Source organism: Ochlerotatus camptorhynchus, unplaced genomic scaffold (assembly GCF_037179485.1).
Source record: "Ochlerotatus camptorhynchus isolate MF236.1 unplaced genomic scaffold, CSIRO-AGI_Acam_v1.1 ptg000335l, whole genome shotgun sequence".
Classification (NCBI taxonomy): Eukaryota; Metazoa; Arthropoda; class Insecta; order Diptera; family Culicidae; genus Ochlerotatus; species Ochlerotatus camptorhynchus.
In genome coordinates, this window is record NW_027040823.1 from 1,231,793 (window position 1) to 1,248,653 (window position 16,861).

General features: G+C 41.8%; 1 protein-coding gene across 3 annotated transcripts in view; it reads right to left on the reverse strand.

The window, feature by feature from the left end:
- The window catches only part of RASSF8 (ras association domain-containing protein 8), a 256,970-nt gene that overhangs the window by 17,261 nt on the left and 222,848 nt on the right, over positions 1–16,861 (reverse strand). For all 3 annotated transcript variants that reach the window (XM_065230942.1, XM_065230940.1, XM_065230941.1), the window contains exon 4: positions 11,107–12,286. In XM_065230942.1, the coding sequence (XP_065087014.1) occupies positions 11,107–12,286 (1,180 nt within the window). The remainder of the gene's footprint in view (positions 1–11,106; positions 12,287–16,861) is intronic.

Here is a 16,861-nt window from a genome sequence, read left to right on the forward strand (position 1 = left end):
GTTAGGGGGCGAAGAGAAAATACTGAACTACTGTTCACCAGCCAAAAGACCCTGACCTCCTGAACAACTTTGTTGTAGACAGTAACTTTCTATCTGATCAGGATCTCGAGATATAGCATATACGAGAAGTGTACATGTATATTAACGCCACGTGGTGAGAAAATTCTTAACTACTGTTTACCAGCCAAAAAGGCTTTGACCTTCTGAACAACTTTGTCGAAGACAGTAACTTTCTATCTGGTCAGAATCTCGAAACAAGCCACATGCGAGAATTTCACGTGTATTCTAGAGCTACGTAGTGAGAAAATTATGAACTACTGTCCACTAGCGAAATCTATCTCATCAGAATCACGAGAAATTTTACATGCGAGAATTTCGCGTGACTAATGCCACGTAGTGTGAAAAATTCTGAACTATTGTGAACCAAGCAATAAGCATTGACCTCATGAACAACTGAATTGTACACGTTTACTAGCGCCTTGTGGTGAGATAATTCTGGACTACTGTCCACCAGCCACATGTTTGCCGGAAACAGTAACTTTCTATCTGCTCAGGATCTCGAGCTATTGTGCACCGAGTAGTGAGAAAATTCTGAACTACTCCATCAACGAAAAAATCTTGACTTCCTGAAAAACTTTTCCTGAATTCTGAACTACTGTCCACCAGCCAAAAATACTTGACCCTCTGAACAAGTTTCCGAAGACAGTAACTTTCCATCTGCTTACGATCTCGAGCTATTGTAAATATATGCGGAAAGTGCACGTATATACTAGCACCACGTAGTGAGAATTTTCTGAACTACTCCACCAACAAAAAGGCCTTGTCCTTCTGAACAACTTTGCCGAAGACAGTAACTTTCTATCTGGTCAGGATCTCGATATTTTCTATGTTGTAACCAATTAAGTCAAATCCCACGTAGTACGGACACCGTTTACGAGGTTTCCATTCACATTTTCTCTATTATCCGCAATTTTTGAAGCTTTTTTTAGTTAAATACAAGTTTTTTAAGGAATACCCGTTGGTTTCATATCGATTGGTAGCTCGGCTGCAAAATGGCAATGGAAAACTCATACTGTTGTACAAAGTACAACGCGCGAGTACCCGTGTTACAAAAATTGGCGCGAGTAATGCAGGGTTAACAATGATTAATTCCTGGGAAGGAGAAGCAGATAGCACACACGGAATTTATTTCAAAGCTTGTTCTTCTTGTCATGAAAATTTGTGCCATTGAAATCAAATCAAAACAGACGTAGCAAAATAGCGTGTTTTGCTTTGAGCGTGTAGTGATTGTTTGAGATTGTTCAGTGTGCAGTGAGATAAATACTGTACTTTTCTGTTTAGTATTTTATTATGTCACTAGATGTTTTGACAAAACCTTGGTTAATTGTATCTTTCAATATTGATTTGTGTGTATTTTGAATGAATTAAAAAGAAACGGTGTCCCATTGAATAAAATAACTGGAAACAACAGTTTGTCATAAATTTCTTTACGCAGGGTTTCAATACCGCCTTATGTATTCTTGTTCAACTGTTAGAAAAGCATCATAAAATTGCTTGACTCCCAATGAAAGTTTGTGACAGCAGCCGTCTGGCTGCATTTGATGTTCCATTTTTCTCTCTTCGCGACTCTCCCTAAAACACGTCACTCATTCTCAAGTTACTTTTCAAAAAGTCCTTAGTAACAAATGTAAACAAATCGAGTTAAGCGATACAAACTATTGCTCTTCTATCATTGTATGTGATACAAAAAAAAACATTTGAGATAATCATAGGTCAAAAATTGTCCAATGTTCAGTTTGAAATGATGGGTTTATGATTGTTACTTCGGTCATTCGGACTGCCTAACATGATTGATGCTCATTTTCTAAAGACGGGGCCGGACCAATCTAAAGTTAGGTACTCTACTGTGAAATCTGTGAAAGGGAATCTAGATAGTGTTCACGATCTCTCTTTCGCGGTATTTGGTGAAGCATCGCACGAGCTCAGCATGGGGAAACCGCCGCGTGGTGACGCGACTGCATCTCAGACCGGGAAACGAACCAGATCAGATGCCGCCAACGCTCAGTCGGCATCGAAAAAGCTGCTGGTGAACAACCGTTACGCCATATTGGAACATGGCGATGAACCGAAGGTGGAACGGAAGGCGAAACTTCCGCCGTTCTTCGTAAAGGGATTCTTGGACGGCTTACGGGAGGCTTTAGACTGTTACATTAGTAAAGGTCTCCGAATTACCATCCGCTTGTGCACGGAGGATCCACCTCGAGAAGAATTCAACGTGCATGAAGGATCTGCACAGTGTTCGAGCCCTATTCCACATCGTGGTGAAATGGGAACGGTACAAGCCGGTCCATCGGGCATGGAAACAAAAATTGCGACTTGGCCAGGCGCTGCAACAAATGTGGCAAAAAACACAACTCCGGCGCATGCGGGATGATGGATGAAGCTGATCCAAGGGGTAGGTCACTCCGCACACCAGTCTTGGGTCATCTCTGAGTGGTGCGAAGTGAAATTTTCTTCATGTTGGTAGTGTTGAAATAAACGTTTCATCACCGTCGGTTGGTAGAGAGAAGTGTCAAACGGCTTTTTGTGCAGAGCCGATTCGTGACTTTGTGATTGTTTGTTGACGTTGTTCACAGCTGGAGTTTTTACGGAGTGGAATAAAATTCAGAATGAAGTGTTTTGCTCACTTTTGCAATTATAAAGATGGACACGACGAAAAGCGAAGCCTATTCAGGTTTCCCAAGGATTCAGCAGTACGAAAAGAGTGGCTCAGTTTCTGTGAGGTGGATCTCAATTTTCAAATCAAACCCAGTGACCGGTTGTGCAGTATTCATTTTGATAAAAATTGTGTAAAACATCTGAGTTCAGTTGCTTATCGTGATAAAAATGCAATCCCTACACTGCGAACATATGATGATGGTCCATTTATCAGTGAAACAATTGACGAAAGTGATAAAGTAGAACCTCGCTGGCAGCAACTAAAATATCCACTGAAACCTCTTCTGTCGCGGGAAAAATCTGTTGAAATTTCCTGGAACTTTTGTACTATCATCACAAATCTCCTTAGAACGTTCTCCGAAGTCACAGTCGTTCCTGAGCGAAAAAAAATCGGAGGGTTTTTTTTCAGCGCAGGAGGCTACTTTGGTCCAAAATACGCAATAATACTGTTATTTTTAATTGTTTGAGTTGTTTCGAATCACGTTTTTAAAAAGATCAAAAACATTACTGAAAAATATTTATTTTTTATTTTGGACGATAACAATACTTCTATCTATTTCAACGAACCACAATGATAAAAAAGTGGTTCGATTTGACAGCTCGAAAGTGGTTCGATTTTGAGGTCCGTCTTCGCACCACTCAGGGTCATCTTTTTTGTCAGTGTGCCGCAAGTGTGCCGATCGTGCCGGTCATACAGAAAGCTGCGATCTTTGTAAAATATCCATCCCGGCAACCCGGAATGTTTTAGTTTGAAATCTAGCCTTTCGTGCCAGCGGCCAGAAAGAGTTGTAACCGGTGGAAACATTGTTAGAGACCGACAATAGAGGATGATAAATAGACTTCTGTAGTATGTTTTGTGTGAGTTTCAGCATTATTAGAATTTAGGGTATTACCCAAGTAACAATTCAAGCTAAACAGTAAGAACAGAAGCATATTATTGGTTTATATAAGGTGTACAATGCTGATTAACACCAGGCTGAATATATAGTTGATTAGTAGTGCATGCAGCTAATTGTATCGCCTTAATTCAACCTTAATAAGTTAGCGGATCAAAATATTTAACAATCCTTATTTAAGCTTAACACTACTCCACAAATCAGCAATGTGCTACAAATATTTTGATAGCCTGATTTGTTAAATGTCGTCAGTGTCACGTGTTGCCATTCCGGTATTTTAATTCTTCTAAATTCACTGCCTACCTTTCTAATCCTAAGCAGTGGCAGCACTAGAGACAAGAAAGAGGAACTTTTTAGGAAGAACTCCAGGTAGAAGTGAGATGCGACGACGTCGAAAGTATTAGCATTTGTATTTTTGTGCTTTGACTGTTATGTTGCACTGAATTTTCAGACCGCATTCCATAAATACAACTCAATTATGGCACTTACATAGCATCGACATGGCCATCGAAATGCGCACTTGTGTCCACATTGTGTTAACTGCACTTGAAAATGAGATGAAGGTTTTACTGTCACCAGGTGTTGTTTACAATTCTGCATTGCTGTATAATACTTTTCCGGTTGCTGTTATTCAACCTAAATTAAACGTGCTTCAAGTTAATGATCATACCTTTTGCCACACATATGCTTATATGTACAGTAGGTATTGTTGACGTCTGTGAATCAGCGACTTCCGGTTCGAGTCCCGAAATGCAAAGGTAATTTTTAGACTTATAATAACAATATAAATATGTAAATCCTAGAAGGCTGAACAAGGGTTCGAAATGCCTTAAAAAGCTTATAATTTAAAATCACCAGATTTAGATGTTTAAAAACTGAACAAAGGTTAACGTGGTCTAAATACAACAATTGTTCAAACTAAGACTGAACTTTCCTAACTTCAATGACAGTTGTCCAGCAGTGCTCCCATTTTATTTACAACAATCCAATGCCTAAGAGATTGTGCCGAAGGTGTTCCGAAGGTATGCCGTTGGATGTGCCCAAGCTGTGCCGAATCTAATTTCGGCACAATGTGCTGAGTGACCTACCCCTTGAGCTGATCGCATATGTGCTAACTGTGGGGCATCACACCGGGCCACAAACAAGAACTGCCCGAAACGAGTGGAGCTCGTTTCAATCCGCAAAAAGGATTCCACAAGCAACTAACCAGGGTACCAGAAACCAACGGGCACCGATTCCGGTGCTTTCGCCGCTTCCACTCAACAACCGACTGGCTGCTGCTGCTGCATCGGTCTCGTTAACCGCTGGGGTGCCCAACCCTTCATCAAATTCGAGTCGTCAAACGCATGCGGCAACCACTGCATCCCGCAGCAATTCCCCCCTCCTGGAATATCAAGGCGTCACGATGATGCACCACTATCGAACGAAAACACAGATGCTCAGTTCACAGCGGAGCAACTGATCCTATAGTGGTATTTACCCAGCTTGTCACACGTTTGCGCAATTGCTAAACCTGTCATGACCAGATTTACACTCTGGGCCTTTTCGTCATCGTCATCGGCCTCTGAAGAGTTGAAGCTAGTCAACTGGACTGCTTGCTCGCTCAAGAGCAAGTACATCGAGTTCGTTGAGTTTCTCAATTAACGAAACATCGACATTGCCATCATAACTGAAACTCATTTGAAGCATGCAATTGACGTCTACCTTCCCGATTTCCGGCTCGTGAGGCTTGATCGAAGCAACTCTGGTGGAGGAGGAGTGGCTGTTGCGCTATGGAGAAACATCTGCTGTCGGCTGCTGCCAAGCTTTCAGTTGAACATCATCGAAGCTGTAGGGGTGGAAGTTCCTACTCCTGTCGGCCCCATCATCGCAAACAAGTCAACATCAGGGACGGGTCGCCAGCAGAGTTTCATCATCGCTGGCGACCTGAACGCCAAACATCCAGGTTAGGGCAATAGTCGACGCAATCAAAACTGCACCATCCTGAGCAACGACCTGCAGGAAGCGCAGTACAACATCTTGAGTCCGGACATTCCCACCCGGTTCAGTTGGTCCGGTGCTCACGCCACCATCGACATTTACATCTGCAACATGGTCTACATCTCGCCTACCGGTTGCCTACCAAGAACTCAGCTCGGACCACTATCCGGTGGTGGTCGAAGTTGGTGTACCGATTCGAAGCTTCTACGATGTCCAACCGGAGACGTCCGAAGACGTTGACCGGTGTCTGCCGTCCGAGGAGGTAATATCCCAGTGCAGGGAACAACACGTGCCAGTATCCAGACAGGTGAGTAACACCTTGAACCTTGACAGCTCTACTAAAGACCTCATTGGACTTCGTAACACCATTCGTTGGCAGTTCCAGCGTACTGGTCTGCCTAACTTTAAGTCCAATGGTAATCGATTAACAAAGATCATTCAGGTCAGGATGGTGGATCTCAGAAATGACGATTTTGCCAATAAGATCCGTTCTCTCCCAGATTATGCAAAGCCCTTCTGGAAGCTAACCAGAATCTTAAAAAAATAAGCGGAGACCCATTCCACCATTGGTCAATAAATATGGTCAATGATCCATTTCAAGACTATACATAGCTTATTCATCAAAAGCCATGAAGATAGAGCCGTCAAAAGGCATATTTTGGTGAAGAACTACAAATTTTTCACTTACTCCAGGTTGACCCGGGAGCATTCGGGTAACCCTAGAATGACCAAAAATGGCAATGGTTCTTTTAAAGACTAAAAATAGCCTGGGAAGAGCTTATCTCAAGTTCTGGATCGATCTTCTCTCAAGTTTTGGGAAGAGCACTTCTAAAGTTCTGGATAAAACCTCCCTGGAGTTCTGGGAAGAAATTTTCCGAAATTCTGAGAAGGATTTTTCTGAAGGTTTGGGAAAAGTTTTCCTAAAGTTCTGAGAAGAACTTCCCTGACAATAAGGGGAAGAATTTTTCTATAGTTCTCGAAAAAAAAACTCATTAAGGCTCTTAGAAGAAATTTTCTATTGTTTTTGATAGAACGCTAAAGTTCATGGAAGAATTTCCCTGAAGTTGTTTGACGAACTTTGCAGAAGTTCTGGAAAAAACTTCCCTGGAGCTCTGGGAAGAGCATTTCTGAAGTTCTGAGAAGAACTTCTCTGTAGTTCTGAGAAGAACTTCTCTCAAGTTTGTTACCGTTTTGGTTCCTGTACCCTACTGATTCACTTCGAGCGAGATATATTCAGGAGATAGCGAGAGCGAGGAATAGGGTATATGTGTATTCATAATGAATTCGATCATGCTCATGGGAGCTTACTTTCTTGTATACAATATTGTCTTGTTTTTTAATGTAAATATATAAGGAAAACCCACTCCCAACTTCCAAATTGAATAATTGTAACCCAGTCACACCAACACCACATAACACAGAACACGTAACGGGAAGGAGAAAAGATGAAGGTGGGCGTTGGAAAAAGGAGAAGGATATGGACAAGGGATGCACACAGGGGACAAAATCGAAACAATTTGTTAAAATTCAATAACTTCGGTGGTCGCTGGAAAAAGAGACTAAAAATAGTCATTCTTATAGAAAAAAGTCTCAGAAATCGATTGGAGTGGGTTTCATCTTGGGCACGATAGAGTAAGTTGGGGTTTTTCACAGTTTTGCCCTAAAATCTCCTATTTTGCATGATTTGAATGCTTTATCTCAAGATACCGGAGATATAGACGGATGATTTCTTGGGCAAAGTTGATCAGGAGGTCAAGGACTGTTGGATGATGGACATAACAATTCGTAATTCTTCCGCTAGGCGGCGCTAGTGAGCATTCGAAGTGTATATGTTTGTGCTGCTGTATCTCAAGATCCTGACTATTTAGACGGATGATTTTTTCGGCAAAGTTGATCAGGAGGTCAAGGAGTGTTGGATGATGGACAGAAAAATTCGGAATTTTTTCGCTAGGCAGCGCTAGTGAGCATTCGAAGTGTATCTCAAGATCCTGACTATTTAGACGGATGATTTTTTCGGAAAAGTTGATCAGGAGGTCAAGGACTGTTGGATGATGGACAGAAAAATTCGGAATTCTTCCGCTAGGCGGATGGTTTAAAAAGTGGGAGGGAGATGGAAATGCGCTTAGGTCATGGAGGAAGCTACTGGGTCAAACTGAAGAGAAGGTTCTCTTCTACTTCAGCCATTGTGCAAGATAGTTCTTATAAATTACAAACGAGTTTTATAGTGAAGATATACCAACAAATACCGGCTAATACCGCCGAATACGGAGTCAGGTAGGACCCAATTAATAACTCAGTAGCGGAATTCCCAGCCCTAAGATTCCCTCTCATATTCCCTTCAGGATCCATTAAATACGGGTTAAAAAGGCATTGCGATCCAGCCACAGAAAAACGTTGGTCGAAAAGTGCGAGGGCAAACGATAGTGTTCGGTATAGACCGCCAGTACCACCCGTTTAGACAGCATGGATCGGCAAGCTACCGACGACCGCTTTAAACCAGCAACAGGTAAACAGCAAGTACACCGTCGATCAGCCGATCGAGCCCCGGCACGACATCCGTTGTGCCATACTGCGACAACCGTCGAGCACCGTCATCCTCCGGGAACGTAAGCTTAAAGCCTTAAGCTCTAGGGTTTCAAACTCTAACTAACCAACAGAAGAGGCGAGTGTAGCTCACCCCAGACGATCTCCGTGGCTAGACCAGAGGTTAGGGGAAACCCTTTAAACTAGCCCATCTGGCTAGCTATTAACAAGTTCTGGATAGAACTTCCCTCTAATTTTGGGAAGAACATCACTGCAGTTCTGGTTTCATCCCTGAAGATCTGGGAAGAACTTCTCTATAGTTCTGAGAAGAACTTTTATGATGTTTTGGGAAGAATATCTCTTTTGGGAAGAGCTTTCCACAAGATTTGAGAAGAACTTCGTTCTGAGATGGATTTCTGAGATGAAGTTCTGAGATGGATTTCCCGGGAGTTCTAGGAAAAACTTTTCTTCAATTCTGAGAAGATTTTCTCTTCAATTCTGAGAAGATTTCCTCTTCAGTTCTGGGAAAAACTTGCCTCAAGTGGTGGTTAGAACTTTTCTCGAGTACTTGGGACAATTTTCCCGAAGTTTATGTCAGGATATTTTTGCAAGTCTCCTGGTTGATCAGTGTTTATTCTGAAGATCTTCAACTATACAGGAATTCAATTCGCGGATATTCACCCATGATAGCAGTATAATCCGAAATTATTTTCAAAACCCTACAGATGAACAGAGATTTTTCTGAAATCCTCAGGAGTTCAAATTTTCAGGTTTATCAGGTATTAGTCTCTGATTTTCACCCATGATACTAGGATGATCAGAAATTATTTAAAAAACCAACAAATGAACATAGACCTCCCTAAAGTCCTCAAGATTTTTTTTTCAAGAACTTAGGTTAATCCGGAATAATTTTAAAGATTTTTTAAAGTTCGCAGACCTCCCTTAGCTCAGTCCGTAAAGGCACAGCTACAAAGCAAGACCATGGTGGAGGTGGCTGGGTTCGATTCCCGGTCCGGTCTAGGAATTTTTCGGGTTGGAAAATTTTACGACTTCCCTGGGCATAGAGTATGATTGTACTTGCCACACAATTATACAAATGCAAAAATGGTACAGGCATCGAAAGCTCTCAATTAATAACTAAGGAAGTGCATCTAGAACACTAAGTTGAGAGCACGCAATAAGCTAATATGCCATACGCAATAAGCTTGAAATGCGAGGAAGAAGAAGAAGAAGACCTCCCTGCTTCTTGCAGAAATTTCCTTAAGTTCGCCAAATTTTCCTAGTGGAAGTAGCATAGTTCTTAGGATTTTCATGAAGTTCGCCGCCTCCACTAAAGCTGGCAGAATATTTTTGAAATTCACAGAATTAGCCATAAATTCTCAGTCTTTCCTGAATAAAGTAAAAAAATCCCGAATTTCGTGAACTTACTTGGGTTTCACAGATTCCCCTGAAATTCCTGAATTATTCCTAAAATTTGCAGAATTTTTGTGATGTTTGCAGAACTTTCCAAAAAATTGCTGAATTTTTCTGAAATTTGCCGAATTTTTCTGTAGTTCTGTAGTAAAGCTACACATTAAACAATTATGATTAGCCAGGTCTATACTTCCATAATTCCAGCTATATTCCTGAATATGAATTCAAGCCTTTTAGTCGGATTTTTTGTTTAAACATAGACATGATTTCACCTAGAATTCAGATTAAAAAAAGGCCCGAAAAATCCTAATCTCCAGAGGAAAAAAACATGACATCTGAAGACAGATAAACGTTTGAAAAACAAACCCATTGATACTGGTCTTTGGAAAACAATTCCTAGCAACGTTCGCGTGTTTGTTCTCAGACATGTTTTTTTCGGCGTGTTTGGGTACAAACAGATCAAAGAAAACAACATCAACGCACGAGCTTCGCTTCAGGAGAATAACCATGTGTCTCCATCAAAGTAGACGTTTCAATGGCCATCAAAGACTACCAGAGACCCGAGCAAAGTCGGTTAACAAAATGAAAGCAAATCGATATTAAAGTGTGCAGTTCCTATCATAATGAAAACTCATTTTGATTTCAAATGTTGCGAGATAAGTCTGATATCATATTGTGCTTTCATTATGCAGTCAAGACGTTTTAAATGAAAGCAACTTAACTTGAAGTTCTGCTGTTTATGTCTTGTTTAAAATTTAATTGAAATTCATCTGTCGTTGAACTAATGATTATCGTTTATCTGATTTGTTTAACACATTTTAGGTCATTCGTGACTTGCCCGCGGTGAGATTGGAGCCCAAGTCTTTCAGCTTGAGAAACATGAATGGTAACCATTTACTCTAGGCCCGTATTCAGTTAAACATTATGAATGCAAAATCAGTAATCAAATTGATTTCATTGAAAGCAGGATTAGTTTTCCGTTTGCTTCAACAGTGTAAAATTTTGCTCTCATTTTTGCTGTGTTAACCGTTAAGTCAACCAAAATGAGATCAACTGGAGTATTCAAAATAAGTTACATCATAACAGCAAATTTTGATTTCAATTTGATCTTCAGCTTTGCACGGGGAGTGACTCACCTTTCAGAAAAGGATTCCACGAATTTCGTAACATCGGAAGTTCTTTATTTGTCGGTTGAATTCCTGTTTAATCAAAAAAGACACGGATCGTCTTCCGCAAGAGGAAGAGGAAGGTGTCCCTAAATCTATGCCGAAAAATGTAAATCTCGTCTCCGTTAGTCAATTTGCTGTTCAACCACAACGCAAACATAGAACTCTACACAAAACATCCATTGTTGTTCCGCCCAGTTGTACGAGCAAGCCTCAACCACGGGGCGGCAACTGTAGTTAAACCCGAACCGGATAAAGCAAACATTGCACAGTAGGAAGGCATATGCTGGTACCGCCCGTTGTCGCTAGTGAAGCAACAGACTATAAAATGAATACCAAACATCATCCCCCTTGCCGCTATCTAGTCGAACTGTGATTGCACCCTTATCTATCTATATCCATCCACCCACCTTTGACAGATCCGCCTGCTGGGTATTGATTTTCTCCCGCTGGTACTTGATAAGCTGTATTAGATCCCTGTACTGTGTCGTGTTCTGCAGAGGCCCATCATTCAGGTTCAGTTCGCTCAACAGAAGCAACTCGTTAGCATTGCTAGCTCCACTGCTGATGCTCCCGCTGCCAATGCTGCCTCCGCTGCCACCAGCAGCTGCACTGTTCCCCACCGCTGCCACCGCCGCCGCCGCTGCCGCAGCATTCAGTGCCAGATTCATGTTGATACTATCCTTCTCGAGTTTCCTGTTGATATTGAGATTGTTGAGGGTTTGACTATTACCGCTACCATTGCTACTGATGCTGGCGTTCGGATTGCTGTTATTCAAGTTGTCTAGCTTGTGGGATAGGGGCGAATTTCTCGGCGGCGGCGGATCGCGGTATGGCGGAGGAACCAAAGCACCATTAGATGAGATTCCGGTGATGGGCGAATTGCTGTTGCTACTGCTATTGCCAATGAGAAGATTGTGATTGCTATTACTGCTAACGCTACTAATACTACTGCTATCTAGTAGTAAACTATCGTTACTGCTCAAGTGATGACCTCCCCCGCCAGGAAGACCGCCACCGAACCGAGAAGTTGCGTCCTTCAAGGTGGCCCCCACGATGGTGGTGGTGGTGGTGGCGGTACTCGTTGCGCCGGCGGGATGATGAAGGTGCTGCGGTGGCCCCGAATGATGGTGTCCACCGGTATTGATTCCGTTACTATACAGCAGTCCGTTCAACTTGCGATCCAACGAATTTCGGAGATCGGCAGCATTAAATTCCCCAACAATGGCATTGCTGCCACCGCCACCGGGGACATGCTGGTGATGACCCTTGGGCTTCTTGATAACACTGGCATACGTTGCTTCCACATTGTTCTGGTGATTACTGCTAATACTACCACTGGTTGCACATCCGCCCACACCGATGCTGCTGCTGCTGGTGCTGCTTCCGCTCGAGCTGGTACTGTTGTGGGGTGACTTCTGCTGCGGGATCCCCTTCACTATGCCAATGTTTTCGACCTTGACGGTACCGGCACCGATGGGGGTGGTGGTGTGGTTGTTGTTGCTGTGGATATTGCTATTGCTGAAGCTTTTGATGATGGTGTTGTTGTTGTTATTGGTGCTACCGACGGCCTTCAAGCTTGGTGGTGATCTGAAATTTGAGAAACAGAAAGAGAAAACACCGAAATTGATTATTAGACAGGGATGTAGGTGTGAGCTGTGAAGGTGAGGGTTGAAAGTTGTTAGGATCACGGGTGTGCCTCTAGGGCATTGAGGATTTATTATAACTGACGCTCTTTAAGATTCGCAGAATTGAAACTAGTTTCCACTCAGCTAAACCATGGGCTTTGCGCATTCGTGTTGAATTTCCTTTGCACGCCCCTGTCTGGTTGGAAATTAATCATTCACACCGCAAATTCGGCCTTTTCTGATGTGATTAAAAGCTAATTGATTTTGGCAAGCCAGTAAGCACAAAGCTACGCATCACTGAGCGCGCGCGTGACGACCGAAGGCAACAGTGGTAACAAACCCGATGTCGAACTCGAGGGAAATCAAGCACTTCGTGCGGGGCAAGGAATAAATTAAATCTCATCAAATCCGAAAATTCAGTTACTAATGCAGTACCGTTGGTCGGGATGGAATGTTCCTGTTTTCCCAACCCAAGCGTTTAAGGAATTAAATGCGAAGATCAATTGATTTTGAGTTTCCTTTATTTCAGAATTTTACGAGGATTACTGATTACAGAAACGCTGTAGGGAATTCGAGGGCCCCTTTCTGCTGGATGAATAAAGACACTCTGTTATCATTTCCCTTTCAATTTGGCGAATAATCTCTCCCGCAGATAATGACGACGACGATGACGACGAGCAAACTGCAACGGTTTGAATTTTATAAGAAATGACAAAGAAGCAGACGTGCCATTTTACTGCTTCTGGAAAGAGTGGAAGCTTGGAAATGGCTTTTGAAGTGACAGTTTTTTTTTCTAAGGGAACATTGGCGTCGTTTCACGATTTTTCCTTATGGCAGAGCTTGGATTTTATTGTTATTTTTTCGTCCCAGCTCGCGGCACGTAATTGAAAAAGGGAAAATGAAGGACGGGTTCGAAGTGTTACATTTTGGATAAATTGGTGTTGTTCGCATTTCCCTGAAATACGGAAGGAGCTTCGTACGAATGTAATACTGAGGTCCCCAACAACTGTGGCTACTTTGAACGAATTTGCTTGCCATCTGAATCAGCGGGAGAATTTTAAAGTTTTGTATAGAGTAATGCATGGTAAATGGTCAGGCCTCTCACGGTGGTTCTTCTTCTGTTGCTTTATAGACTTTCAGCCCTTAGCTGGTGCGTCTCTTGTCTTGGTTTTCCTCGATTTTCCGGAGGCATGATATACATTTCGCACCGAATAATCGAATCATCAGGGTAATGGAGCCATTTGCTGCCGCTTAACAAGTACAGTTTAATAGATGATGAAAGTAAATTGCATTGAGCTTATGTGTCTAAATTGAACGTGAATTATTTTACTCCATTTTTCTGATGATATTCTCATATAGTAATAACTGGAAAACAACTTTCGATCTGATTTTTGGCGACTAATTTTTATCTCAATTCCATGGATGAAGCCACCTACAATTTTAAGTGGATCTATGAACACTCTATGCGCTCATCTGATGAGCACTAGGGTGGGTCAACTTTACAACCCCTTGCTTCCCTCAGCTGTGCAGAATTTGATCGAATTTGGTTAAGATCTAAATTTGTGTAAGACCTCTAATGTTTGTATGGGAAAATGTACGGGTCATAGAACAAATTACTCATTCTTGATCAAACGCGGATCTAAGCGAAACTGCAAATTGATTCGACTTCTAGTAAAAAAGTTATTATTTTACTTTAGATCAAGTGCTCCCGCACATACCTATAAACCAGTCTATGTTTAAGGTTTGATTTGAGCCAATTTTTGTCAAGCAAGTTAATAGTTTTGTTCCGTTTTCCGTTTCCCTGCAAATTCCAAAACAACATTTAAAATTCTCCCTCAAATCCAGTTCATAACCAAATTCGTTCTAATTTGCCAGTTGTTGGGGACCTCAATACACAACTAAAGAGCAGTGGAAAGTAGGGCGTTGAGATCCGCCATATAACCCAACCAAGTGTTCATGAATCCTCTCAAAATTATGGGCCATCAGATGAGCGCATAGAGAGTTCAAGGATCCGCTCAACAACAAATCTTGACTGAAGTGATCATATTTCAAAAGGAAGAGACATCTGCAACGAACAATCATATCCTAGTTTCGGAGTCATGAATAAAAATTCGTCAAGCCTGAAATTTTAAATGTGTACAAATTTCGAAATACCGGAAATTATTTTAAATCCCAGATTTCAAAAATTCTCAGTGTCCCAGCATCTTCAAAGTTAAAAAATAAATAAAGGGTTCTGTCCTAGACACGACCACAGTATGACGTAGAACACAACAAATTGATGTAGGTCATGCATTTTTGACTATTAAGGCCTGTACTCGAAAAAAAATGCACCAGACAAAAGTGTTCGCCAAAAGTTTATTTTAGGTCTGATTTTCTTGAAACTTTCAGGGAATAAACGAATACATATGGATTACGTTTCGGCCTAATTACTTTATTCAATTTCCTTTCCATCGCTGAAAGCCCGCACCTTTCCCTTAAGACCCCTCATTACATTTTGTGCAATGGTGGAGCCGACCTTTTTGGTCACTTTCATCCATTCTTTCTTCAACTCCAGCTCGTTCCTAAACACCTTGGACGATTTTCGAACTTTGGCCTTCATCGTGGCCCAAAATCTTTGCACCGGACGAAACAACGTTATTGTCTCTGTACCAATCCAACGTCGACCGCCTCCGTGGGACCGCAGAAAGGGCAACAGACGCTTCTGGAGGCATTCGGTGCTGTAAATTTCGCTGTTGATGGTACCCATTGTGATGTACGGTTTACTCAGTTTACCGCATTGGGATATGGCCTGCCAGAGCAAGTATTTTTTGGCAAATTTGTCCACTTTCTTCTTCCTTATGTCTTCCGGAACATCAAACCGTGATTTGGCAACGTAGAACTCCAGCCCCGGTATCTGCTTTGCGTCTGCCTTGATGTAGGTTTCGTCATCCATAACCACACACATCGGTTTCGTTAACCACTCTCGATACAGCTACCTTGCGCGGGATTTGGCCGCCGTGTTTTGTTCATCACGCCGGTTCGGTGCCTTCCGGACCTTGAATACACGAAGCCCAATTCGTTTCATGGTTTGCTGAACGAACCAGGCGGAACACTTTGCCTTCAGAGCCCCGTCGCGAATCGAACAGGTTCGGATTACGCTTGAAATAATCCAACACCTTCCGGGCCTTCACAGGGTCAGCTGTCTTCGATTTTCTTCCACTTCCAGCCCGCCGCTCCGATGACATCTCAATAACCACTGAACCGATTGTTATGAAATTTTGCACATGTAAACAATTCACTCCAAACTAGTTATAAGCAGATTGTCATCAATTTTTACGCACGGATAAAAAAGTTACACACGGATAAAAATGGTGCATTTTTTTCGAGTTCAAAGCTTATACTTAATCCTAATTTTTTCAAGTATTCAATATTTCGGTTCTGGTTCAAAACTCATGCGACAATTCATGTTAGCATAATCAAACCACCGTTCATATTACGCATGAGATAATGTATTTAAATTAAATGTAATGGTTGAGAATTGGCAGAATGTTCCCTACATAACTACATTGGGTTGATCAATCTTGAGCTATTTTGCTCTGATCAATGTGCACTAAATTCGACATCGACATCGACTACAGTAGGAACTGACACTATTTCGTCACATATTTTTTGTTGATTTGCATTTTTTGTGTTTTGCATGTATAACTTTTCCAAGTCTTATTCCTTATTTCCTCACTGCAGGACCAAGTGCCACGCCGTCCGAAGCGGTAATGAGCAGAGGCAAGACAGCAGCGCTGTTCTTTATCTTTTCAGGTTCAAGCAGAACGATGTACAACCAAGTGGTAGTTGGTTATGACGAAATGTTTATTTCATGAAAACAGAGATAACATTATCATTTGTACTTTTTTCAAATGTTTTTTGTGGAAAATTGAAAAAATATTTATTTCAGCTGATTCGTAATGTAATATCCTATCGATTGGCGTATTTGGATTTAATTTTCATCAATAAATGGCAAAGTTACAAGCGTTCAAAACCTAACACTCTTTCACCACACATATTTTTTGATTTGCACCCCAGTAGAGTCGTCAAAATGACTAGAGATGAACCAGCCAATAATAGAGTCAGCTAATCTAACCTTACCTAAAAGCGCAAGATTCCTAAAATGCCAAGAAGTCTTAGACATTTGATTTATCATGGCTTGGCTTGGTATTAAGACGTTCAAGAAGTGGTTCCGGACATTCCAAACGACCTGACTGGATTGGAATTCAGTCGTTCTAACCGGTTACTAGAGTCGTCTCGAAAGGGACTCCGGACATTATCTACGAGCATTCATGACTTGACTTAGTATTCAGATGTTCCCCAAAGGATACTAGAGCCGTTCTCGATGTGATTTTGGACGAGGATTCCAACAGTTCACAATGGAGATTCCAGACGTTCCCAAAGTGATTCTGGACATTTCTCACGAGCATTCATGACATTACTTGATATTTAAACGATCCCGATGGGCACTACAGATGATCTCGAAGTTATTCCAGACGTTCCCGACGAGCATTTATGG